General features: G+C 43.0%; 1 protein-coding gene across 6 annotated transcripts in view; it reads right to left on the reverse strand.

Moving 5' to 3' along the window:
- Window positions 1-25,138, reverse strand: part of LOC143982543 (uncharacterized) — a 147,755-nt gene that overhangs the window by 23,613 nt on the left and 99,004 nt on the right. For 5 of the 6 annotated variants that reach the window (XM_077481380.1, XM_077481378.1, XM_077481377.1 and 2 more), the window contains 3 exons: window positions 23,989-24,467; window positions 21,913-21,965; window positions 21,403-21,828 (listed from right to left, as the gene is read on the reverse strand). In XM_077481380.1, the coding sequence (XP_077337506.1) occupies window positions 21,403-21,828; window positions 21,913-21,965; window positions 23,989-24,467 (958 nt within the window). The remainder of the gene's footprint in view (window positions 1-21,402; window positions 21,829-21,912; window positions 21,966-23,988; window positions 24,468-25,138) is intronic. The other variant, XM_077481379.1, reaches the window with a different exon arrangement.

Below are 25,138 nucleotides of genomic sequence, written 5' to 3' on the forward strand. Positions count from 1 at the left end.
TTTAGAAAAAAAGAAAGAATGGCCTTAGATGCAAGACTAGCTTATCCTTGGTGAAGGAAGAGGAATAGCGCCTTACAAACTCAGACATGTCTAACAGATGAAGGCCACTTTGAAGGAGAGATCATCCAAGGGAATTTCCCTGATCAGTTCAAATGGTGGTTTCTGCAGGGCAGAGAGAGACTGAGGCCCAGGAAAGCACAAGGTGCTGTAAGGGGGCCCGATTCCAGATACTCCTTGAATAAAAAAGGCACAGAGTAATCTATGTGACTAAAGTGCCTGTATTCACACCAGGCAATAGGAGGATTTCCAGGTAGAATAGTAATTCGGAAAATGGTTCTTCTTGTTTTTAGCAAAGTAGGAATGAAATTCATAGACCCCTCTGTCTCATAAGACTTTTGCTACATCAGCCACATCAATAAAGCCAGTGACTGAGAAGCAGGATGCAAAAGGGGGCCCTGAGGCAGTAAGCGTTGCCTGTTGGGAACCAGTTGTATGCTAGCAAACTGAATATGTCTGCGTACTAGGTTCTCCTGGACCAGTTTTATGCAATGAGAATCACCAGTCTTTTCTCCGGCTTTATTTTACAACGCAGTCGAGGAAAAATTCATAGGAGAATAGGCACAGAGACCAGGGAATTATCAAACCTCTAATGACAATGCTTTAGGATCCTTGGATCCTGGCCTCAGGCAGAGGATAACTTATTGATGAATCTGGAGACCAGGATATCAACATCCAAGGTTCCCCCCATCTGTGCCATAGCAGGTTGAAGAGGTCAGGGTGAAGGGCCCATTGTCCAGGCGATCGCAGTTCAAGTAATCCACCTTCCAATCGTCCATAACTGGGATGTGGACAGCAGAGATCGCTGGACAGTGCTTCTTCATCCACAAGATGTTCTGGTTTGCTCCTTTCAGGGCTGCATGACACCTGGTAGGCCTTTGGCGATTGTTATAGGTCACAGTCATGGTGTTCCATTGCACCTTGACTGGGTGTCCTTAAAGGGGGGTCCAGTTTTGTAGAGCCAATGCTGTGAACTCCAAGATGTTGAATGGGAGTTTGGTTTACTTGAGTGACCACGTTTCCCGACCTGCAACGGACTGGAACACTCCTCCCAAGCCTGAAATCTGTTATGATCACCTTCCAGTGATTTGGCAGAAATTACTTTCACGTTGTCAAGGAGCAGTGGGAAAATCCAAACTAGGGAATTCCTTAGGAGCATAGGTGTCATGATCAGGGGACAGACTCAAAGACCATATGCTATAGCAGCAACAGGACTTCCACTGACCAATGGGATAGGTATACAAGGGGGTCAACCCTGGTGGATGACAAAGGCTCATCTGAGGTGTGGGGTCTAAGTACTAACTGGTGTTCACCAGAGCTCCTGATGGTGGATGAAAGAATCTTGTAAAAAAAAAGCCCACCTAATGTTTACACTGCTTTGTGCTATATTATTGAAACTTAAGGCTAGAATACTCCTTTAAATATATTATTGCTTCGGTACTCTGTAGAGAAAGAGGAAGTATTGTATTGGATTTAGCTGTGTGTTAGTACCAGGTTGTGTATGATCGGTCCACAAGGAGGTGAGCAAGGCGGGGTCCAGAAGCGTATATATATCTGGTAAGGATCAAAACAGAAGAATAGTCCGTAAACAAGCCAGGAGGTCAGTAATAGGTAGTTGCAGGTTGGGATCAGGCAGAAGTGTAAACAAGGAACAAGCCAAGAGTCAGTAACGAGTGGTAGCAAAAATAGGGGTGGCAGAAGGGAAGACAGAGCAAGATACTGGCTGGAGAAAACACAATAATCTGGCAAACAGGGAGTGCAGAGACATTGCTTAAATCAAGAAGTTCATGGGAGGAGCAAAGAGTTCAAGGTTTAGTAGAAGTCATGGCACAAGGCAGGACTGTCCAATAGATCAGACAGGGTGCTGTCCAGTATCTTAGGTAGTTCGTCAAGAAGAGTAATTTCCAGACACAGCACAGGTCCCAGGTGCAAGTACAGACCCTGACAATAGGTGAGTTGAAAGAAGGAGCATGCTTGCTTCAAGTCAAAAAGATGTGTTGGTGAAGTCTCAAATGAAATTGAGTGAATGGGCCAGAGATCAAAAGGGTAAGCCACAGTAAGACCTAGAACTCTAACGGAGAAGCTCACAGAGTGGCATCTCTGATCTCAAGTCCTGAGTTCTGGGAGAGAGCAGTTTTTTTCTCTGGCAGGAAGAACTTGAACTGTATCTAGCATTAGGTCCAAGTATTCCAGGCAATAAGGTTGGAGAGCAAATTTTTGGAAGTTGATGACCCAACCATAAACCTGAGGCATCTGAATTGTGCTCTGGATGTTTTCAGATAGCTAGCCCGTGACATGGATGTCCTGAATTCTTAAAAGGGCAAGGAGGTGTGCAAGCACTTTATGAATACTCCAGGAGCAGAAAATAGGTCAAATGGAAGTGTGACAAATTGGAAGCCTGTGCCTCTTAACTGCAAAGAGTAGAAATAGCTGAATAGGTGGATAAATGGGATTACGCCGATAGGCATCTTGGATGCCTATTTAAAAAAAAAAAAAAAAAAAAAAAGTATTCCCCTCGTCTCACAGAGACAATAACTGACCTTGTGGCTTTAGTGCAAATTTTTTTTAACTCAAAATAGATCTGCTTAAAGACTTTAAAGCAGACTTTCAGTAATTTTTTTAAATTTCCACCTATTAAATATTCTGCCCTTGTTAATCAACTTTGCATAGTAAAACTTTTTTTATTTTTATTTTTTTGCCTGCAAATACCTTTTACAGCCCCGTTTCTTGTCTGGTCACAGCTGTCAGAAAGGGAGGGGGAGATGAGTCATAAGAGGGCCAATGAGAGCTACAGGTGTGCCTGTGTGTTTATGTAAATCCAGGAATTGAACAGGCAGCAGCTTCAGCTGCCCACAGTTAAAATAGCTGCAGCCTGACTTAATTAAGAGATTTCTGCAGCATATTTGGCAAGTATAGAATCACAGTATAGATAAAAATTTTATGCAAAGTGGTTGGAGGGAAGCTTCAGAATGGCAAAGATGTTTGATTACAAATTATGTGAGCAGACTGCAGTTCCTCTAAGTTAAGGGCATTCTGAAAATCTAGCTGTCTTTGGGCAGATTTTGGTTCATTTGATTTGAGAGAAGAAAGTGGTTAGGGAGTAGTTTTGAAATTACCGGCTGAACGCTCAGGTCTGGAACTTCTGTGACCCAGAGATAGGCAAACTTTAACACATCCCCACTTAGCAGTGAGGCCACCCTTATATTTGAAAGAGGGCTTTGGGGAAGACTTTGGTGGACAAAGTCTTGTGCTGCAAAGAAGGTTGTGGAGGTAAAAGCTCCTGGGGTGGGGTTTAAACTTTCTGCTTTGGAAGGAGAAGCTTCCTCCTCTGACATCTTTGATGAATTTAAGTGCCTCACCAAAGAGACGTCCTCCTTCAAAGGGCATGCATGTGAGGTGTCGTTTACAGGCAGACTGAGATGACTAGGCTTTGAGCTACTATGTTCTGTGCATGTGAATGGAAATCAGAGCTATTCTGGAGATTTGTGTCATAACTTGCTTTAGGTCATTCACACAAGAGCAAGGCATAAGGTAATTGTATTAATTGCTCAGTTAAAAGTAATTGCCCTAGTCCAGCTAGCTGCAGTCTGGCTGACAGAATAGCAGCGATAGAATAGTTAAAATGTAGCACCAAGGTTGAAACGTTTACATTGTAAAAGTAAAGTTATAATAGGATGCCTATTTATTGTACCGTTACAGTAGCCACATAATCCTGACTAGTAAGTGTTCATACAATGCAACCATCAAGAAACCAGGACTGTGTTTGAAACATACCTGTCTATGTTGCTGGTCCCTGTATAGGGTCCAGGCCTCACCCATCATGGTGGGCATACACCAGAGTTCCACAGGGATGGACCATGGCTCTGGACCAGTGTAGCACTCTGCTGTTATCTCCGTGGGTTGCAAAAAGTGCTGCGGTGAATGACCGTGATCAAGTGCCCAAAGCAACATTGCAGGTTGTTCCAAAGGACCTAGGGTCTGGGTATGGCTTTCAAGGTTGTACCAAACTGGGTGCACCGTTTCTAATCTTGTAGTAGAAGACATTGAAGAGTTGATTGAAAAACCCAAAGAAAAAAAAAATTCAACTAGTTAAGCCAAGAGTGAGTTCTCCATGAAGAAGAGGTCCATCACCTTTGGACACTAGCAAAAAAACAGAGCATTCACGGAGTGGGGTAGGGTTATAGGGGGATGCCCAGGGAATGTGTCCTCAAAAGCTTGCCAGTGTCTAATTTGCCTGAAGGTTCCAGTCTAACCCTGCATCTATGAATATTCTGCATGCGTTCTGTACTGCAAGATCAACTACGTGCCACCGCACACTGTAGCTTTACTGCTACAGTGTGGGCCGGCTGCGCAGAAACACGTATATACGCTCAATTCGGCATCTACAGGTAGGGGGCATGTGCCTGCTGACCCGACTGTGCTGTCATTGGCTCCAGCATATGACAATCAGTGGGTCCCAGCCAATGATTTATGGCCGGAACCTGTCAATCGGCGAAGCGGATGGCAGGAGAGCTTGTATGTAAACACAGATCTCTCTACTAACAGTGGGCATGTGCTGATTTTTGTCTCCCTGCACCACACCGTAAATACATAACCACTTGCTAGGCACACAGTTAACCCATTGATTGCTCCAGATGTTAACCCCTTCCTACTCAGTGTCATTAGTACAGGGACAGTGCATGTTATCAGCAATGATCGGTGTTTTAGTGTCACTGGAGAGGTCTGTGTCAGTCACAGTCACTACAAGTTGCTGATCGCTGCCATTGCTAAAAAAAAAAAAAGGCAAAAAACAAATAAAAATTTCAGTATCTATATCACAGTTTTTTAAATTTTGGGTCTATTTCATATATATAGCAAAAAAAAAAAAAAAACCCAGGGCTGATCAACTGCCACCAAAAGAAATCTCTATTGGTGTGAAAAAAATTATATAAAATCGTCAGTTAAAGTAGCGCAGTGCCGAACTGCAAAAAAAATCGCCGGGTCATGAAGTGGGTAAGACCTTCCAGAGCTTAAGTGGTTAAAATGGGTTCTTTACACTTTTTTTTTTAACCACTTAACAACCGGCCCATATCCGGGCGGTTGTTTAACTCTGGTAGGCCGTCATATGACGTCCTCCCAGAATTCCGCTCTCGCGCGCCCCCTGGGGCGCGCACTCGAGAGCCTCCATGACCGCCGGGTCCACAGAACCCGGCACATCACGGATCACGGTAAACAGCCGCTCATCACGGTCGCTCCGTCTAATGACGGAGGGATCACTTGTAAACAAACCGGCGTCATGTAATGACGCCTGTTCCTCCCTCCCCTCTCTGTACCGATCGGTACAGCGGAGGGGGAAGAGATCGGTGTGAGCAGCGCTGTGGGCTGCATCTGCAGTTCCCACATCGCTGCTCACCGAAATTGAACCCCTCAATACCCTGCCAATACTAGGCAACACCCTGCCATAAATTGCCATACCCGGACATACCCTGCAATACCCAGCCATACTCGGAGATACCCTGCAATATGCAGCCATAGGTCCTATTTCAGGCTTCCCAGCCTAGAGGTGAGATGTGTGGTCTTATTGACCCCATATCTCACTGTAAAGAGGACCTGTCATGCCATATTCCTATTACAAGGGATGTTTACATTCCTTGTAATAGGAATAAAAGTGATCAAAAAATGTATTTTTGGGGAAAAAAAATGTCAAACTAAAATAAAGTAAAATGAACAATAAAAAAAAATAAAAAATTAAAGCGCCCCTGTCCCCCTGCAGAAGCGAACGCATACGCAAGTCCCGCCCACATATGAAAACTGTGTTCAAACCACACATGAGGTATCGCTGCGAACGTTAGAGCGAGAGCAATAATTCTAGCGCTAGACCTCCTCTGTAACTCAAAACATGTAACCAGTAAAAAAAATTTAAAGCGTCGCCCATGGGGATTTTTAAGTAGCGACGTTTGGCGCCATTCCACGAGCATGTGCAATTTTGAAGAGTGACATGTTAGGTATCTATTTACTCTGCGTAACTTCATCTTTCACATTATGTAAAAATTGGGCTAACCTTACTGTTTTTTTTTTTGTTTTTGTTTTTAAGGACAAAACTTTTTTTCCCCCAAAAAAACACGTTAAAAAAATTGCTGTGCAAATACCGTGTGAGATAAAAAGTTGCAACGACCACCATTGTATTCTCCAGGGTGTTTTCTAAAAAAACATATATAATGTTTTGGGGTTCTATGTCATTTTCTAGCAAATAAACGATGATTTTTACAAGTAGCAGAGAAATGTCAGAATTGTCCTGGGTGCTCCAGAATGCCTGGTGGCGCTCCCTGCATGTTGGGCCTCTGTATGTGGCCACGCTGTGTAAAAGTCTCACACACGTGGTATTGCCATACTCGGGAGTAATAGTAGAATGTGTTTTGGGGTGTAATTTGTGGCATGCATATGCTGTGTGTGAGAAATAAACTGATAATGACAATTTTGTGTGAAAAAAAAAAAAAGTAAAAAAAGAATTGTGGGAAAAAAATGACAACTTCAAAATCATCATGCCTCTTACTAAATACATTGGAATGTCTTCTTTCCAAAAAGGGGTAATTTGGGGGGGGGGGGGGTATTTTTACTTTTATGGCATGTTAGGGTCTCAAGAATTGAAATAGGCCGTCAGTACTTCAGGTGTGATCAATTTTCAGAGATTGGCACCATAGCTTGTGGACTCTATAACTTTCACAAAGACCAAATAATATCCACCAATTTGTACTTATTTTTACCAAAGATAGTAGTAGTAGTATAAATTTTGGCCAAAATTTATGAAGAAAAATTACTAATCTGCTAAATTTTATAACAGAATTTTCGGTCTTTTTTCTTTTATAGCACAAAAAATAAAAAACCCAGCGGTGATTAAATACCACCAAAAGAAAGCTCTATTTGTGCGAAAAAAAGGACAAAAATTTCATATGGGTACAGTGTTCCATGACTGAGTAATTGTCATTCAAAATGTGAGAGCACCGAAAGCTGAAAATTGGTCTGGTTATTAAGGGTGTTTAAGTGCCCACTGGTCAAGTGGTTAAGTAACATGAAAATGTGCAATTGTCCACACAAAAGATAACCAAAACAGTAACAGTGTTTCTATGAACCTTCCAGGATGGCACACCTGAAAGATAAGAAGCACCTCCCTACAGGAAACATAATCAGTTTACCGTTTTTTTTAAAACCCACACACTTCCCCCTCAGTTGTAAAAAAATACCTCTTCCAACCAGTCCACAAGGGGCATGGATTTACAAAAGGTACTCACCACCTACTATACAAACACTTTTCCCTCCTCCAATAGGTAGGAACTAGGCCTGCTGTCCTGTAAGGTTCGTAGAAACATTGTTACCGGTAAGTCTAACTGTTGGTTTTCTCCTCTCACCTTCCAGGATGGCATACCTGAGAGGAAACAAGTAACCATTGGCCTACCTTAGGGTGGGGCCCACTGCCTGTAGCACTTTTTAGCCAAAGGCTAGGTCTTGCTGTGATATCACCTCTACTTGGTAGTTCTTCCAGAACGTGTCTTGGCTGGACCAGGTGGTTGCACTGCAAATCTGTTCCCAGGAGGCTCCTGCCTTCTCAGCCCACGATGTTGCCAGAGCTCTAGCTGAATTTGCTTTTAATCATGCTTGTGCAGGGATACCTGAGCTCTTGTATGCTATGGTAATAGCCTGTCTGATCCACCTGGAGATTGAAGCCTTAGATGCTTGAAGTCCCTTCCTTGGTCCAGAATAGAGGATCAAACGGTGATCGGACCTTCTAAACTCTTTGGCCCTTTGCAAGTAAATGAGGAGGCAGCTCCTTACATCTAAACAATGAAACTATTTTTCCTCATTCTTAGTGTTATCACAAAAAGATGGAAGGGTTATTTTGTCCTATGAAATGATGACACTACCTTGGGCAGATATAACGGATCTGGCCTGAGGGAAATCCTATCTGGCAGGATCAACAAAAAAGGTTAGACTTTTTAGGTCCCCTACTCTTCCAAATGTGCAGATAGCCAACAGAAAGGCTAATGTTACGGTCAAGAACTTAAAGGTAACCTCCTCTATTGGATTAAATAGGTGCCTATATAATGCTTCTAGTACCCTAGGCAAATCCCACAGCAGGAACCCATCTTTAATAACTGGGGTATCTATCCCTGGCCACCAGAAACCTTTTAACTAAAGGATCTTTTGCTAATCTAGCATGAAGAAAAACTGAAAGTGCTGCGACTTGCACTTGAGGGGTGTTGCCTGCCACACCCTTTTCTACCCCATCCTGAAGAAATTCTAGGACTACTTGAACAGAGGTAGAAGAAACCTTTTTTTTATTTTTACACAATGTACCAAAGGTTTTGGGTACTTTAGAGTAGAGCTTTCCGTTACTAGTTTTCTGGTTTAGAGGAGAGTGTCTATTTCTCTGTCCAAGCAACCCTTTATAATGAGGATCTGGCGCTCACAAGCCAGGCCATAAACTTGTACAATTTCTGGCCTGGGGTGCAGCATTGGACCCTGACAGAGGAGGGCTGGTAGGTTCATGAGGTTCCAGGGAGGCGCCACTAATAGCACCTTCAAGGTTGCAAACCACGCCCTCCTTGGCCACCATGGCACAATCAGGAAGAGTAGGCCCAAAGACTGACTGAGTTGTTGTAGAACTCAGGGGGAAAAGGCATATGCCAGCTTGAACTGCCAACTCTGGCCTAGGGCATCCAGGCTCTTAGACTCCCTCTCCAGAGAGAGCAAGAAAAATTCTACTTTATGTAGCTGGCAAACAGATATATCTTTGGATAGCCAAACCATTTTACTACTGCTTGAAATACTTTGGAGCTCAGCTCCCCCCCCCCCCCCCCCCGGCAGTTGCGGAAGTCTGCTTCTTAGTTGCTCGTCCCTCTTATGTGGGACAGCCGACAGTGAGACTACGCTTCCCTTGGTCCAGCCCAGAATTTTCTTGGCTATGTCTAGGAGAGGTTTGGATCTGGTTCTTCCTTGGCGTTTCAGGTATGCTATCGCTTTAGCATTGTTGGAGCAGACCTGAACCTCCCTGCCTGAGATAGTACTCTTGAAGGTCTTTATCGCTTCACCCACTGCTCTGAGCTCTCTGGAGTTGGAAGAGGTTTTGGCTACCCGACTGTCCCAAAACTGTGAGCCTTGGCTTTCTCTAGGTGGGATCCCCACCCCCAGGTGATTGCATCTGTGGCGACTCAAACAAGTCCCACTGAGCCAAAAGGCCTACCCTTCTCTAGGTTGTTTGGGGCCGACCATTAAAATTTACCTGAGAAGGACTGCGCTTTCGTCAAGGGACTTTTTTTGTCCCAAGAGGAAATATGGAAGAATTGAAGGTCTCTTGAATGGAACTGAGCCCATACAAATTCAAGAATGCTGGCTGACATGAAACCCAAGACCCTCAGGACTTCTCTCCTGGAGCAAGAGGGAGGTCTTCTTAATCTTTTGACAGATGAGACTACTTTCTTTACCTTTTCCTTCAGCAGAAGAATTTGTGCTTGAGAGTATCTGATAAACTAAGAAGGTTTTGACCTGAGCTGGCTTGAGGGACAATTTCTTCATATTCACTAACCATCCCAAAATCTTCAGGGACTGTAGTTATCTGGGTGTCTGTCCTCACCTGAACCACTGAAGGAGCAAAGATCAGTAGTTTGTCTAAGTAAGGAATTAGAGCTATTCCATGGAGATGCTGGTAGGCTACAGCCTCTGCTAGGACCTTCGTGGAGATCCTTGGACTGTATTCAAGTCCAAAACGGAGCGCCCTGAACTGCCAATGAAAACCCCCCTCCTGGGTTACTACCACAGATCTGAAGAATGCCTGGTGTTCCTGGTGGATAGGAACATGTAACTAAGCATCCATGAGATACAGAGTAGTCAAATAAGGTTTTTTCTTGCACACTGAGTGAATACTCTCCATTGAAAACCTCTTGCACTCTAGAAATTTGCTTAAATTCCTGAGATTCATGAGGAGGTGGTATTTCCATGAGGGTTTGCAGACAAAAATGTGGGAGTAGAAGGCCTGGTAAAGTTGACTTTGTGGAAGGGCACTACCACCTGTGCCACCTGGATCCCTTCTGGGAGGGTTTCTTTTTTTATAGCATCCTTGGGCAGATACATTAGAATGATCATCGTGGGGGCTTGAACGAGAACTCTAGCCAGTAGCCTTCTCGGATGAGCTGACAAATGTACGAGCTGTCTGATATCCCCTCCCATTGGGAGATGAATCGAGACAGCCTACCATCTTTGGTACTTGAACCTGGGGAGGAGAAGAGCAAATTCGTTCTTTACTTCCCTCTACCAAATCCCCACTTCTTACTGGGTTATTTCTTAGTTATTTTCGGCTTGTGGGCAACAAATTTTTTATATTTCTCCCTCTTTGGCTTGATAGGGAACTTCTACCCTTTCTCAGAGGATCTGGACAACACTTTGTCCAGGCCTGAGCCAAACAGTAAAGATCCCTCAAAAAGGATGATCACACAATTTAGCTTTTGAAGATCACCATCCAATGCTTTAACCCAAATGGTCCTCCTGGCTGAGAGGCAGGAAGAAAAGTGCCCTGGTCTCTTTGGGAGGGAAAACTCGAGAGGATGGGCCCTCCTTTGGGGTTGGCTACTCTGGGCCTTGCACCCAAGGCAGAGCTACAGAGGTGCAAAAAGACTGAATAGCTGGCAACATTTCTTCCTGCACCGATTTAAGCAAATCATTCAGTAAACAAGAGGCTTCTTTGCCAGCCACTTTGCTAATATATCTAACAGAATGGATTAGAGTGAGAACTGGGCAACCTTCCACAACAATAGCCAATTTTTTTTTGGAGAAGCTAGAACTAGCAGATGTAGAAGGTGGTTTATCAGAGGCCTCTTGGGTTCCAATTGGTGATTCTCCAAGAGAAGAGAAAAAACATCCAACTGTCACTCTTCATGCCCCCCTTGGCTGCAGGCCCCACCCAGAAAGAGGAGAGCATGGGAGACTACCAGGGACTGCCAACGGCCTTACTATGGCATCCCCCCCCCGGTAAAGGCATTTACTGGACCATGACTTGCTCTGGCCCACAGCCACCTGTGCTTTCCTTCCTCATTTTCCATGAGGTGAATCCAAGCAGGCTTTTTGCAGCTCTCAGGCTTCCAGGTAGCTGAAGTCCCATGCCTCCTTCCTGCAGCCTCGGGGGTCCAGCTTCTCCTCCACACTTTAACCCCTCTTCTGGGTCATGCCCTGTCCTACTCTGCTTCCTTCCCTGCTCTGGCCGGAAACTCCGGTTGCCGAGTCCTCTGCCCCCATCGCTGCTGATGTAATCCGGCTGGCTCTTCACAGCATGGTGCTCGCTGTGTGCGGGAGAGGACAGGAGTTCACCACAATGTGCAGGAACCACCTGTGCAAACTGGGAAACCTGTGAGAAGCATGTGGCATGCAAGGTGCCTCACAGGGGTACCATCCGACTCTTTAGTCTTCTGGTCAGAGAAAAAAAATAAATCAAACGTTTCACTGTGGGAGAAACAATCAATACAGAGGGACAAGAGGAAGGGTGGGGGGGGGCTTTTAACAGCTGTAATTGTGTTTCCTGTAGGGAGGAGCCTCGTCTCTCTCAGGTGTGCTGTCCTGGAAGGTGAGAAGAGAAAACCATATTCGATGTCATGCTATAAGTAACATGTTACTGCATAAATGTTGCAAATGCACACACTCCGGAACAGAGAAGGGCATACAATTTCAGGGAAGGAGAGCAAAAAATAAATTTCACAAGAGCCAATTTTTGTATGTCTGAAGTCTAAAAACAAATACAAAAAGGGAAAACACTGCGCTATAGTTTGTGGAAAGATGGCCACAACAGCCACAACAGCAGCCAACACCAAAAGCAAACAAAGTTCAACAGATAAAATAATAAAAACAGTGTAGCGCTTCAATAAATGTAGTCAACATAAATTATAAAAATAATGATGTAACAAAAATCGCATAAATCTAAATGCCTAGAGATAAAAGTCCAACATTAGGCGCTCATTCCACTATGTTGATGGCATAGGAGTGACCAAACCGTCACAGAGAAGGAAAATGGTGTACTAGACGAATGTATTCATACGGGTCTACTTGATTGTAAACATCAGAGAAAAGTAGATAAATACTTCTTACCGGAACAGTTGGACTCACACAGTCATATGACGGTTGAGTCTAGAAGGCTTAAGGTCACAATCTGGGACCGAGGAGTATAAGGAGAGAGGTCTGTTGAGCTGATGGAAGAGCTCCGGGCGGTTGTAGGCTCAATGATGGATCCTTTCAGATGGAACGTCAAAGTGATCAAGCTCAGACGCAGCCCGTTGTACCAATACTCCAACCTCCCCCGGATGAGGAGGGGGGTGTTTGTGAAGTTTTAAACCAAAGCAATGGAAAAAAAGAAAAAAAGGCTCCACATGGTGCGGGTCAAACGATATAAAAACGTTGGTTTATTAAAGTCAAAAAGGTATTAATGACTTGGTGATCACATAAAAAACAAAATAAAATTAAAAGCAATGTGGGGTGCCAACAGCTCGCCCGACGCGTTTCGACATGTGTCTTCAACTGGGGCATGTGATCACCAAGTCATTAATACCTTTTTGACTTTAATAAACCAACGTTTTTATATCGTTTGACCCGCACCATGTGGAGCCTTTTTTTCTTTTTTTCCATTGCTTTTCCTTCTCTGTGACGGTTTGGTCACTCCTATGCCATCAACATAGTGGAATGAGCGCCTAATGTTGGACTTTTATCTCTAGGCATTTAGATTTATGCGATTTTTGTTACATCATTATTTTTATAATTTATGTTGACTACATTTATTGAAGCGCTACACTGTTTTTATTATTTTATCTGTTGAACTGAAGTCTAAAAACACTGTGGATAATATATTTCTCATGCACGCTGTAAGCAAGGCACAGGAAGTTGCTTTCATTACTTGTAGGTTAAAGTGGAAAAGAAAACAAGCTTTGAGAGGATGAAAAGAAAAATAGTATAGAATATAAAGGAAGACAAGTGCATGTTGTTTGGGTGTCTGAAAGGCCAAAATTTGTTAAAGTTGAACCCCGGTATATTATAAAACTTTCTCCATAACTGCAATGATTCTAAGAATTTATGTAAAAACTGCCCTGTTTAATAGAACTTTAACTTTGAAAACTGATATTATCAACCCCTTGGATAAAATGCAGCTCTGGTTAGGCACTTGGAGGAGGTATTATATAGTCTCTGTGCAACCACTGTGCAATGCCATGGGAATTGTAGTTGTGACTAGAAGTGTTATAATTTGCATAGTCTGCCAGTTGTAGGCGTGACAGACCCAGAGACTCATGGTCTGTCAGCCAGTGTGAAGCCATGGTGAACGGGAAAGTCCACAGTTTCCGGGTCAGTAACTCAAAAACATGAAATGGTAGATGGTGGGTTAGATCATAAGTCCCTGCTGAAAAATTGACCGCAGAGGAGATCGGCAGCTAGAAGCATAGCAGGGCTCACAATATGTATTTTTTACTCTCTGCTCATCCCTACAATTGTGTCTGTTGTCTTGTGGTTAGGTTTTCAGCCACCCAGCATATTTTCCATTTTCAGAACACATATGATCCCCCTGATTTTTTTAGAATGACAGAATTTAGATAAACCTTTCAAAAAACGTAATCTATGGGTCTTGTAGCTTGTATTCATCACTGAAAGATGTACCAGTGGATTTATAGAGCTGGAATCACAATTGTATACAAACAGCTGTGGCCGCTCAGCCTGTACAAAATAATGACCGTAGCAATTGCAGTCAGCATGCAGCCGCACAAGTAGAGGTTAGGGACAGATGAGTGACCCTGGATGCAGACAAATGGGTCAAGGCTCAGACATTCGTCCCCTAACAGCAGCAGCAGACATTTTGAGCAGTACTGTGTCATCTCAAAGATATGGAATCCTTCCAATTCTTACTATGGACTATAGAATGATTAGTCTATATTTGATAGAACATACCAAGTGTGGAAGTAGTTCAGTAGTTTATCAAAAAGGACAATGGAAAGTGTAACACCACTAAGTCCACAAAAACAAACAAACAGTTGTCCGTCCACAACAGAGCTTAGTGCATTTCTGATGCATTACATTACAACTAAAGGCAGCCTATATATTTTTTAGTGAACCAATAACAAAGTTCATGAAAATTATACATTATTAAAAATAATAAACACAATAATGATTACCTAATTTTACACCTACAATTGCTTGCTATAACCTCCCTCCCTGAGCCTGTGCTGCTGGATTCAGATAGTTCTGCTGGGAGGAGTCTTGCAGATATAGCACACCATTACTCTACACCATGCTAGCGTCTGTCTTGCACAGGGAACTACAGTTTCCATGATTCAATGGGCAGTGGACAGAGGCAAAGGTGGGACATGGGAAGGGCATAGGTGGACTGAATGTGAGAAGAGCGGGCGGAGCCGTGGCGTGTCTTATAAGTTGGTTAGATGCTAGGGCTTTCTAAGGAAAGACCCCTTAATGACGTCAAGCTGCCGCGTTCTAGTCTTCTTAATAACTGCATAACGCAAAAGGGGACAACTGAAACATTTGGAAAATGAGGAAGATATGTTGTCTCTACAATAGAGGAAGCTGAAAGGCTGGACGGGGAGCAAGTACATTTCTCTATATACTTGCATTTACATAGTTGGTGAGGTTGAAAAAAAAAGACACAAGTCCAACCTCTCGGTCGTCCAGGTTCTTATCTAATAGTTTCTTGAAACTATCGATGCTCCCCACTGAGACCACTGACTGTGGAAGGGAATTCCACTTCCTTGCCACTCTTACAGTAAAGAACCCTCTACATAGTTTAAGGTTAAACCTCTTTTCTTCTAATTTTAATGAGTGGCAACTTGTTAAACTCCCTTCCGCACAACAAAGTGTTATCCCTATTGTGGGGTCATCAGTACGGTATTTGTAAATTGAAATCATATCCCCTCTCAAGTGTCTCTTCTCCAGAGAGAATAAGCTCAGTGCTCGCAACCTTTCCTCATAATTAATATCCTCCAGACCCTTTATTAGCTTTGCTGCCCATCTTTGTACTCGCTCCATTTCCAGTACATCCTTCCTGAGGACTGGTGCCCAGAACTGGACAGCATACTCTAGGTGTGGCGGGACCAGAGTCTTGTAGAGAGGGAGAATTATCGTTTTTATCTCTGGAATGAATCCCCCTTTTAACGCATGCCGATATTGGGTTTGCTTTGTTAGCAGCATTGCTGAGCCTATCATCTACTAGGACCCCCAGGTCCTTTTCATCCTAGATTCCCCCAGAGGTTCTCCCCCCAATGTATAGATTGCATTCATATTTTTTCCACCCAAATGCATTATTTTACATTTTTCTACATTGAACCTCATTTGCATGTAGTTGCTTAACCCATTAATTTGTTCAGATCTTTTTTGCAAGGTTTCCACATCCTGCAGAGAAGTTATTGCCCTGCTTAGCTTAGTATCCTCTGCAAATACGGAGATTGAACCGTTTACCTCATCCTCCAGGTTTTTTATGAACAAATTAAACAGGGTTGGTCCCAGCACAGAACCCTGGGGTACCCCACTACCCACCCCTGACCATTCCGAGTACTCCCCATTTATCAACACACTCTGAACTCGCTTTTGAAATCAGTTTTCAATGCATGTACTCATCCTATGGTCCACGCCAATGGACCTTATTTAGTACAGTAAACGTTTACGGGGAACTGTGTCAAATGCATTTGCAAAATCCACATACACCATGTCTACGGGACTTCATCTACATGTGAACTCACCTCCTCATAGAAGGTTAATAGATTCGTTTGGCAAGAACGATTCTTCATGAATCCATGCTGATTACTGCTAATGATACCGCACTAATTACTAAAATCTTGTATATAGTCCCTTTTCATCCCCTCCAAGAGTTTACATACTATTGATGTTAGGCTAACTGGTCTAATTCCCAGGGATGTTTTTTGGCCCTTTTTAAATATTGGTGCTACATTGGCTTTTCTCCAATCAACTAGTACCATTCCAGTCAGTAGACTATCAGTAAAAATTAGGAACAATGGTCTGGCATTTACTTGACCGAGTTCCCCCAAGTACTCTCGGGCGCAAGCCATCTGGTCCCGGTGATTTATTACTGTTAAGTTTCCCAAGTCTAATTTTAAAACTGTCCTCTGTTAATCATGGAGGTGCTTCCTGTGATGTGTCATGAGGATAAACAGTTTTGGCTACTGAAGCCCCCGATTCCCTCGTGAAGACTGAGTAGAAGAATAAATGCAATACCTTCGCCATCTCCCCATCCTTTGTAACCAGATGTCCTTCCTCATTCTTTATGTGGCCAATATGGTCTTATTGCTCCCTTACATTTTTTGTTGCATTCTTTATAAAGTCTGAATGCTGATGATGATCCCTCAACCTTGTATTTTTTTGAAGGCCTATTCCTTGGCTTTATACACATTTTTACATTGGGAGTTAAGCCATCCAGGACTTTCGTTTGTGCTTTTAAATTACCCAATGGGATGCATTGGCTTATTTAATATGCTCTTAAAGCAAACCCATCTCTCCTCTGTGTTTTGTTCCTAAGATTTTATCCCAATTTATGCCTTCTAGCAAGGTTCAGAGTTCAGGGAAGTTGGCTCTTTAGAAATTCAGTGTCTCTGTAGTCCCCTTATGTTTCCTAAAGTATTAGTGTCATTTATACTGAAGCCAATTGATCTGTGATCGCCGTTTCCTAAATCACTCTGTATATCCACATTCAAGTCTGTATTGTTGGTAATCAGTAGATCCAGTAACGCTTTACTTCTAGTTGGTGCGTCTACCATCTGACCTATAAAATTGTCCTGCAAGACATTTAGGAACTGGTGAGACTTATGCCGCGTACACACGATCTGACAATTCGACCGTGTATGGGCTACGGCGGACTTTTTCTTCCCAAAAGTACGGCGGACTTTAAAAGAAGACTTGACTCAAAATTGTCAGCCGGACTCAGCTGTCCGGCGGACAATCCGCTAGTCTGTGTGCTAGTCCGCCGGACTTTCCAAATGAACAGACTTGCCCCCACACGGAGTAAAGTCCGTTCATTTTGAATGTGACTTGAGGTACGACGGGACTAGCTGCCTCCATTGATGAGATTGACACATTGCTAACCCCTGGCGCCCTGCGGTCCCCCCCCAAAGGCCAGGGTTGTTGGGAAGTGCCAACAACCCTGGCACATGCCATGTAGTTTAGACCGGTCGCATGTTATCCTCTTATTGTGTGTTCCGAGATTGCAACTAGGATTTGCTACTATACTTACCTTGGGTTTATGTGCTTTGGTCAATCCATCACTAATGCCCCCAATACTACCCTCTGGAATACGTTCCGCGCTGTCTATCTTTACCTATGGACCCTCTTCCCCCACCCCCTTTGCCTAGTTCAAAAACCCCTTTAACATTTTGGCCATCTGCACCCTCCTCATTTAGGTGCAGTCTGTCCCTTCTATAGTACTGGTTATTGTCTGAGAAGTCGGCCCAGTCCTCCAGGAACCCAAACCCCTCCTTACTACACCAGCTCTTCAGCCATTTGTTTACTTCCCTAATCTTCCTCTGCCTTTCTGGTGTGGTTTGATGTACCGGTAGTATTTCTGAGAATACTACTTTGGAGGTCCTTTTTCTCAATTTAGCTCTCAAGTCCCTAAAATCGCTCGTTAGCACAGTCCATCTGCCTCTGACTTTGTCATGGGTGCCAACGTGCACCATGACAGCCAGGTCTTCATCAGCTCCTCCCAGTAATCTGTCCACAAGATCTGTGACGTGCCGAACCCGAGCGCCCAGTAGACAACAGTTAAGCACTTCAGGTCTTTGTTACAGATTGGCCTCTGTCTTTCTCAGAATTGAGTCCCCTACCACCAGAATCTGTCTTTCCTTTGGCTTTGCTTCCCCTCCACTCTCACTGGAGGAGTTCATCCTCTGGCAGCTAGGAGAGTCCCTCAGCTCCAGCAGTGCTGGTCCTTGACTGGTTTCACAAATGTCACTCAATGGAGCATACTTATTGGGATGCTCCAGCCCTGGATTGGCCTCCCTGGCACTTCCCCCTCTACCCTTCCTGACAATCAACCATCTACTCTTTCCTAGTGCCTTCACCTCTTTGTCTCCATCCGCCTCTGTGCTGGCCCCTCCCGTGTATGTTCTTGGCTCTCCTTTAGTATGGAGGGACTCTCTCAGTGCTGACAGTTGCTTCCCCAGATTCCGAACCTGGGCTTCCAGGGAAACAATGTGCTTACATTTTGCACTGCAGTATTCACCCTCGATCGGATGATCAAGGAATGCATACACGCCGCAAGATGTACGAGTCACCTCTCCACACCCGCCTGGCAACGTATCTATTCATTTAGTGAGGATTGGGTATTATACCCTGTCCAAATTACCCAACAACTAGCTTCCTGACATTAATACTCAATAAGACGATACACAGGTACTCAACAAGACAATATACAAGTACTCGCAGACCTACGTGCACATGACAGACCTACGTGCAAATGACAGATATTTTACACCCTACTTAGTTTTATCACTTTTTTTTGTTTTTGACCTTAGTTCTACTTTAACATTTATTTTTCTGTAAAATATTTGATTCAAGCGCCACACTTCAAGCATACAACACAAATTGTATCAAATTAACATCTGTCAAATATATGTGACAGTCTAACTTCTTTGAGCCTTTTAAAGTGGTGTTGCCACCAAAAAAAAAAAAAAATTTGGAAAATTTTTTTTTTTTTTACTCACCTCTAAATACCTGTTGCTATGGGGTCCTTTGTAGTCTGCCTTCTTCCTTGCCCGGGCTGGTGACATCATTTCCCTTCGTGCTGCAGTCACCTGGGACCCGTAATTTATTGTTATTTTTTAGGGGGTACCCCACTTTAAGCTTGCTGATTAAACTAGTGTGGTTTAATGCACCATCATGTGGGAGTGCAATTTGTGTTTTATTTGATAGAAAGTGATATCAGTATAATGCTATGTGGAGTTTTATGTGTTTTTTACATTGCTTAAGGAGTATATGTGAAGCCTATAGCACTGTCATAAAAACATAATGGATGAACACTCATAGAATGAAGGAGAGGATTGTTCAAACCAAGTGCATTTGAGCTGAATATCTAGTAAGGCCATTCTTTTTACTACATTTTTGCAATGTTGTCTTCTTTACATATACACTTGACGGAGGCCCACACTTGGAGCAGTGTTCCCAGTGGCATCACACTCCTTGGATTCATCCCTAAGGGGGAATGCTTGTCATGACTTTCCTGTAACTCAGGGGTCATGGTGTTGAGGTAAGCAGTTAATTTGCTCCTTGATGGTAGGAGCCAGCGCATTTGCCACATTGATGCTACATTTGTCACGCTCTATTGCACTGAATATGTGCACATATTCACATTTCAACAGCGTTTTGTAACCATTTTTGATTTTAGCTCATTGGCTTTCTTAATATTTTAATACTGGTTTGTCCTGCACGCCTTTCTTTTGCATATAACTTACGAGCACAAAACTTGAGCAGGACGTTGGTTTGAAGGGAGCACACAGTGTCAAAAGATTCAAAGTAAAAGAATCAAAGTAGATACACAGTCACATATATTTGACAGACTTTACTTTGATTAATTTCTATATAGACCTGTAAAGTGTGTCACAAAATAAATTTTATGATTTTGAGATAGTGAGTGCACCTTAACCACTTACAGACTGGACCGTTTTGTTGGCTTAAGACTAGACCACTTTTTGTGATTCAGCACTGCGTCGTTTTAACTGACAATTGCACAGTCGTGCAACGTGGCTCGCAAACAAAATTGACGTCCTTTTTTCCCACAAATAGAGCTTTCTTTTGGTGGTATTTGATCACCCCTGTAGTTTTTATTCTTTGCGCCATAAACAAAAAAAAAAGCGACAATTTTGAAAAAAAAACGCATTATTTTTTACTTTTTGCTATAAAAAATATCCCCCAGAAATACATAAAAAAAAAATTTTTTTCCTCAGTTTAGGCCAATCCGTATTCTTCTACATATTTTTGGTAAAAAATAAATAAATCATTTTGCAATAAGTGATTATTGATTGGTTTGCACAAAATTTATAGCGTTTACAAAATGGGGGCTAGTTTTATGGCATTTTTATTAATATTTTTTTTTTTTACTAGTAATGGCAGCGATCAGCGATTTTTATTGTGACCGCAACATTATGGCGGACACATTGGACATTTTTGACACCATTGTCATTTATATAGTAATCAGTGCTATACAAATGCACTGATTTCTGTGTAAATGACACTGGCAGTGAAGGGGTTAACCAGGGGGTGGTGGTGTAGGGGTTAAGTGTGTCCTAGGGGCGAGTTATTAACTGTGGGGGGCTGGGCTGTGCGTTAGTGAACACTGATCTCTGCTCCAATCACAGGGAGTAGAGATCAGGGTCACTTGTTACTAGGCAGAATGGGGAGATGCTGTTTACATCTCCCCGTTCAGCCTCCCCGTGAGACGATCGCGGGTATCCCCATGGCCAGACTCACAGGGGTCCCGACCGGCACACACGCGCGCACCGCCGTCAGAGCACAATCGATGGCAGGGCAGCAATTTCAACTGGATGTACCTGTAAGCCAGTTTGCCTGCCCGTGCCATTCTGCCGATGTACATCGTCGTGCGCCAGTCGGGAACTGGTTAAACAAGTATTTGTAGTTATTTGACAGGGCTTATAGGATCTTTCAGGATTCCAGAAAGATACTACATAATGTAAGTTTTTTTTTTTTTTTTGCCTTGACAAAAGCATTTAGCTCTGCCTTAAAAAGAGTTACTAAATCCACAAGAGTAAAACCATTCTGTAGATGCAGTAAAGCATGCTTGTTATACTCACTGTGGAACCTAAGGAGTTAATCCTCTGGATTGTGTAAAAAGGCTGTTTGATCCAATTTTCTCTGATCCTTGGGGACAAGCTGCACATGCTCAGTTTGTTGTGTATTGCTATAGAGTTTTTTTTTATTTCTTGGGAGAGTGCATATCATCAGCACAGGGCCAATCAGCACTGTCCAGACAGAGGGTCAGGGGTCCTGCAGCCTCATAGGACAATCAGGGGAGAATGAAAACTCCTCAAACAAGCTTTAACCAAACACTGATAGAAGTCACAAGACTGCTCTAACTGCTGATGAGAAAAAAGGTACGTGGCAGTTTATATTTACTAAAACCAGATATAGTGATCAGATGCAGGATCCTGGGTTTACAAACACTTGAGGCATATTTTATAGTTGCACAATTTAAAAAAAAAAATATTTATCCTTACTCTTGATAAATGGGTAAATAAAGAAAAACGTAATTGAAGTGTGTGTGCGTACACAAATATTTTTTGTATGCAAATATTTAAATGGATTTTTGTTTTACATTACCTCTTTGGTATCTTTCAAGCACTTAGGCTGTGTTGCCATCTCTGTAGTGCTTGGTTTAGGGTCACATATTGGTTCTTCACTTTGTTTATGAATTTCTGTATCTTCATGTTCTACTTTCACATCTTCTTTGGCAGGATTTATCCCCTTATCTAAAGGCTTTATACCTTCGTCTGAAGGCTTCTTATTCTCACTAAAAAGTTTCATATATTCTTTTGAAAGCTCTGCACTGACTTGTGCAGGTTTTGCTCCATCTTGTGTAGCCTTTGCACCATTCTGTACAGGCTTTGTTTCTTCATGAGTAGGCTTATTATTTTCTTCAAGTAAAGCATCATCTGGTACAGCCCTTGCCTCGTCCTGTGCCGGCTTTGCAGTCTCCTGTGCAAGATTCTTATCCTGTGAGGGAACAGTCCTAGTTTCACTGGGTTTCTGTTTTAAATCAAAGAAACTAACATATAGCAATTAAAGTTTACAGTCTTGCAAAACAAATTGAAAGATAAAGAGAAATCTCACCGGAGAGCTGCCACCTACTAAAGTTATAACACTCTGCCCTTGATTATGGACCACTGAAAAAAAAAGAAGAAAAATCAGAAACTGATGTTTCTAGCATATCCATTACCTCTGCATAAGAAACTGGGGGAGAGGTACTAAAATTGGTCAACACAGAATCTGGTTACTATGCACAGCTGCACCAATAAGCTTCCAGGTTTAAGGCCGGGTTCACACTGGTACGACACGACAGTCATACGACTGTGGATTACGACTTTGTACTGCGACGTGAAGTCTAACATCCGTCCGACTTCAATGAATGGGGATCCGACTTTAATCCCGATAATACCAGGCACTTTGTGTATGGTATAAATTTTTAGGGGAAACTCCACACCACATATAAAAAAAAATATAAATAAAAAACCCTTTGGTCTGGCATGGATTTTTAAAGGGGAACCCCCCCCCCCCCCCCATGCCAAAAAAAAAAAAAAAGGCATGGGATCCCAGCCAAAATCCATACCAGACCCTTATACGAGCATGCAGCCTGGCAGGTCAGGAAAGGGGGTAGGGATGAGCAAGCGGCCCCTCCTCCTCTCCTCCTGAACCATTCCAGGCCACATGCCCTCAACATGGGGGGATGGGTGCTTTGCTTTGGGGTGGGGGGTGCAGGGCCCCCTGCCCCAACTTGCCCCCATGTTGATGGGGACAAGGGCCACTTCCCGAAAACCCTGGCCATTGGTTGTCAGGGTCTGTGTATATTTATTTATTGGTTAGTGCAAAACGTTATAGCGTCTACAAACTAGGGTACATTTTCTGGAATTTACACAGCTTTTAGTTTATGACTGCCCATCTCATTTCTTGAGGTGCTAAAATGGCAGGGCAGTACAACCCCCCCCAAATGACCCAATTTTTCAAAGTAGACACCCCAAGGACATTGCTCAGAGGCATGTTGAGCCCATTGAATATTTCATTTTTTTGTCACAAGTGATTGAATAATGACAAAAAATAAAACCAAGATTTTTTACAAAAAGTTGTCACTAAATAATATATTGCTCACACATGCCATGGTTACATGTGGAATTGTACCCCAAAATACATTTTGCTACTTCTCCTGAGTACGTGGATACCTCAAGTGTGGGACTTTTTGGGAGCCTAGTGCGTATGGGCCCCGAAAACCAAGCAACGCCTTCAGGATTTCTACGGACGTAAATTTTTGATTTCACTCCTCACTACCTATCACAGTTTTGAAGGCCATAAAGTGCCAAGATAGCACTGATAATCTGTTTTTCAAAACATTAGGCTCTCTTGCAGATGTGTCATTTACAGGGAAAAGACGAAAAACATTTGACTGACAAGTGCTTCCAAGGATTAGCTTTTATAAATGTAAAACCTTTATCTCGAAACAAAAACAAAAAACTAAAACTGTTGCTGTAACTGCTTATAATGCGTTAGCTGGAGTTTGGCTTCAATTTGTTAGTGTATCAAACTCTTCTGGTCCATCTAACACTCCCCTACCCCAGATTAACAATGCTGCTGTCCAAATGCAACTTGTGCTCCTTCAACCAGAGTGGAGGCACTCTAATACAGTAAGTAGGTTACTGGCCAGTAAGTATGAGCTCAGGCGTGTTTGCAACTCCACGTGCCCACGCATGCCAGGAAGCTGACACTCTGCAGCGCTAATCACAGGCAGCGAGACATTATCGCAGACAATACAGTTGATTCTTCAGTGAGATGTATACTGAATGTTAGCCTAAAAGGGCAAACAGGAAGTTCAGCTCAAAAGCAGAGACTTGCCCACTGTGCCATATCTAGGCATTTAGGATCTAGGGTTCACAGACCACAGTGAAAATATGTCTCACTATCCAAAACAATGGAGGTATAATTCCATTTCAAGGGTTTTCTGTTTCAGCCACATTCATTTTCTTAACTGCACTAAAAAGGAAACTAAATATTGAAATCTCTCTGACCACTATGGATAACAAACCCACTTCCCCGGTACTCCACATTGATTTAAAAAAAATAAATAAATAAAAATCCCTATAATAGCAGCATATGGTTCTCAACTTATTCATTACTCTAGCAATACCTGCTTGTACTCACCTGACTGTACAGGTTTTGCCGTATTAGTCTTCATGCCAACATCATTTTCTTTCATTTGTGGCTTATAGGTACTCTTGTGAGTATACTTCTTATGCTGAGATTTTGAAAGAGGATATTGACCTGATTCTCCATGACTTTGCTGATATCCCCCATGGAAATCCTTCTGATAGCCACCTTCATGGCGGCCTCTCACGCGATAAGTTTGCTCTCTGGTACCTCTCTGCTCATGATATGGTTGGTTTTCTTCGTGATATTGTTGGTTTTCTTCATGATATGGCCGGTCTTTTCCACGATATGGTCTGTCTTTTGCACGATATGGTCGGTTTTCTCCACGATATGGCCGATTTTCTCCACGATATGGCCGATTTTCTTCATGATAATCATGGTATGTGTTCTCTTGATATTCCATATACTGGCCCTCATCGTAATTTCTGTCATGGCTTGCATTATGATTATACTGCCCATAATTGTTATGGTCTCTGAAAAAACAAAAAAAATGATTACTACATTAAGTTTAATCAGGAATTTTTCCCGCTACCTCTGACACTGGGCTCACTACTGTCACATGTAAACACAAAAGCGACTTCTGTGTTTAAAAGAAACAGCATACTTCTCCCAGAAGCTCCCACAGAACCATCCCTACCCTGCACTATCCCTATGACACCTGAGGGGCAGAGGATTTACACAGCCACACTGGTTTCCTGAAGCCCTCACCCCCAGCACTCTCCTACAGTAATTTGTAGCTACTCTTCTGCAGCAGCCCATCTCTCCTGTACTCAATAGGCGAGGGAGAGCTCTGTACTTGGGGAGGGTTTTGGGAAGGTAAATTTTAGTTGTAAATCTGGCCTGTGAGAAATGCACTTCTGAAACCTGCACTCTTTACATAGCACACTCCTAAACTCTGCACCCAGGGCTCAATGCAATCCTGAACAATACACCATGTGCGTAGCACCTTCTTCAACCCTGCATCTTCCACTCTTTCACCCTGTGCATAATAATGCATTCCAGAACCTTGCACTCTGTGCACAACACACTCTTGAACTCTGTGCCTAGTGCATTACTCAACCCTGCACCCTGTGTGCAACATGCTCCTGAACTCTGTGCGTAAGCTCAACCCTGAAACCTGTGCGTAGCATAACCCTGCAAAGCA

The sequence above is a fragment of the Lithobates pipiens genome, unplaced genomic scaffold (assembly GCF_037356315.1).
Source record: "Lithobates pipiens isolate NorthernLeopardFrog02 unplaced genomic scaffold, aLitPip1_a1.2 Scaffold_16, whole genome shotgun sequence".
Taxonomy (NCBI): domain Eukaryota; kingdom Metazoa; phylum Chordata; class Amphibia; order Anura; family Ranidae; genus Lithobates; species Lithobates pipiens.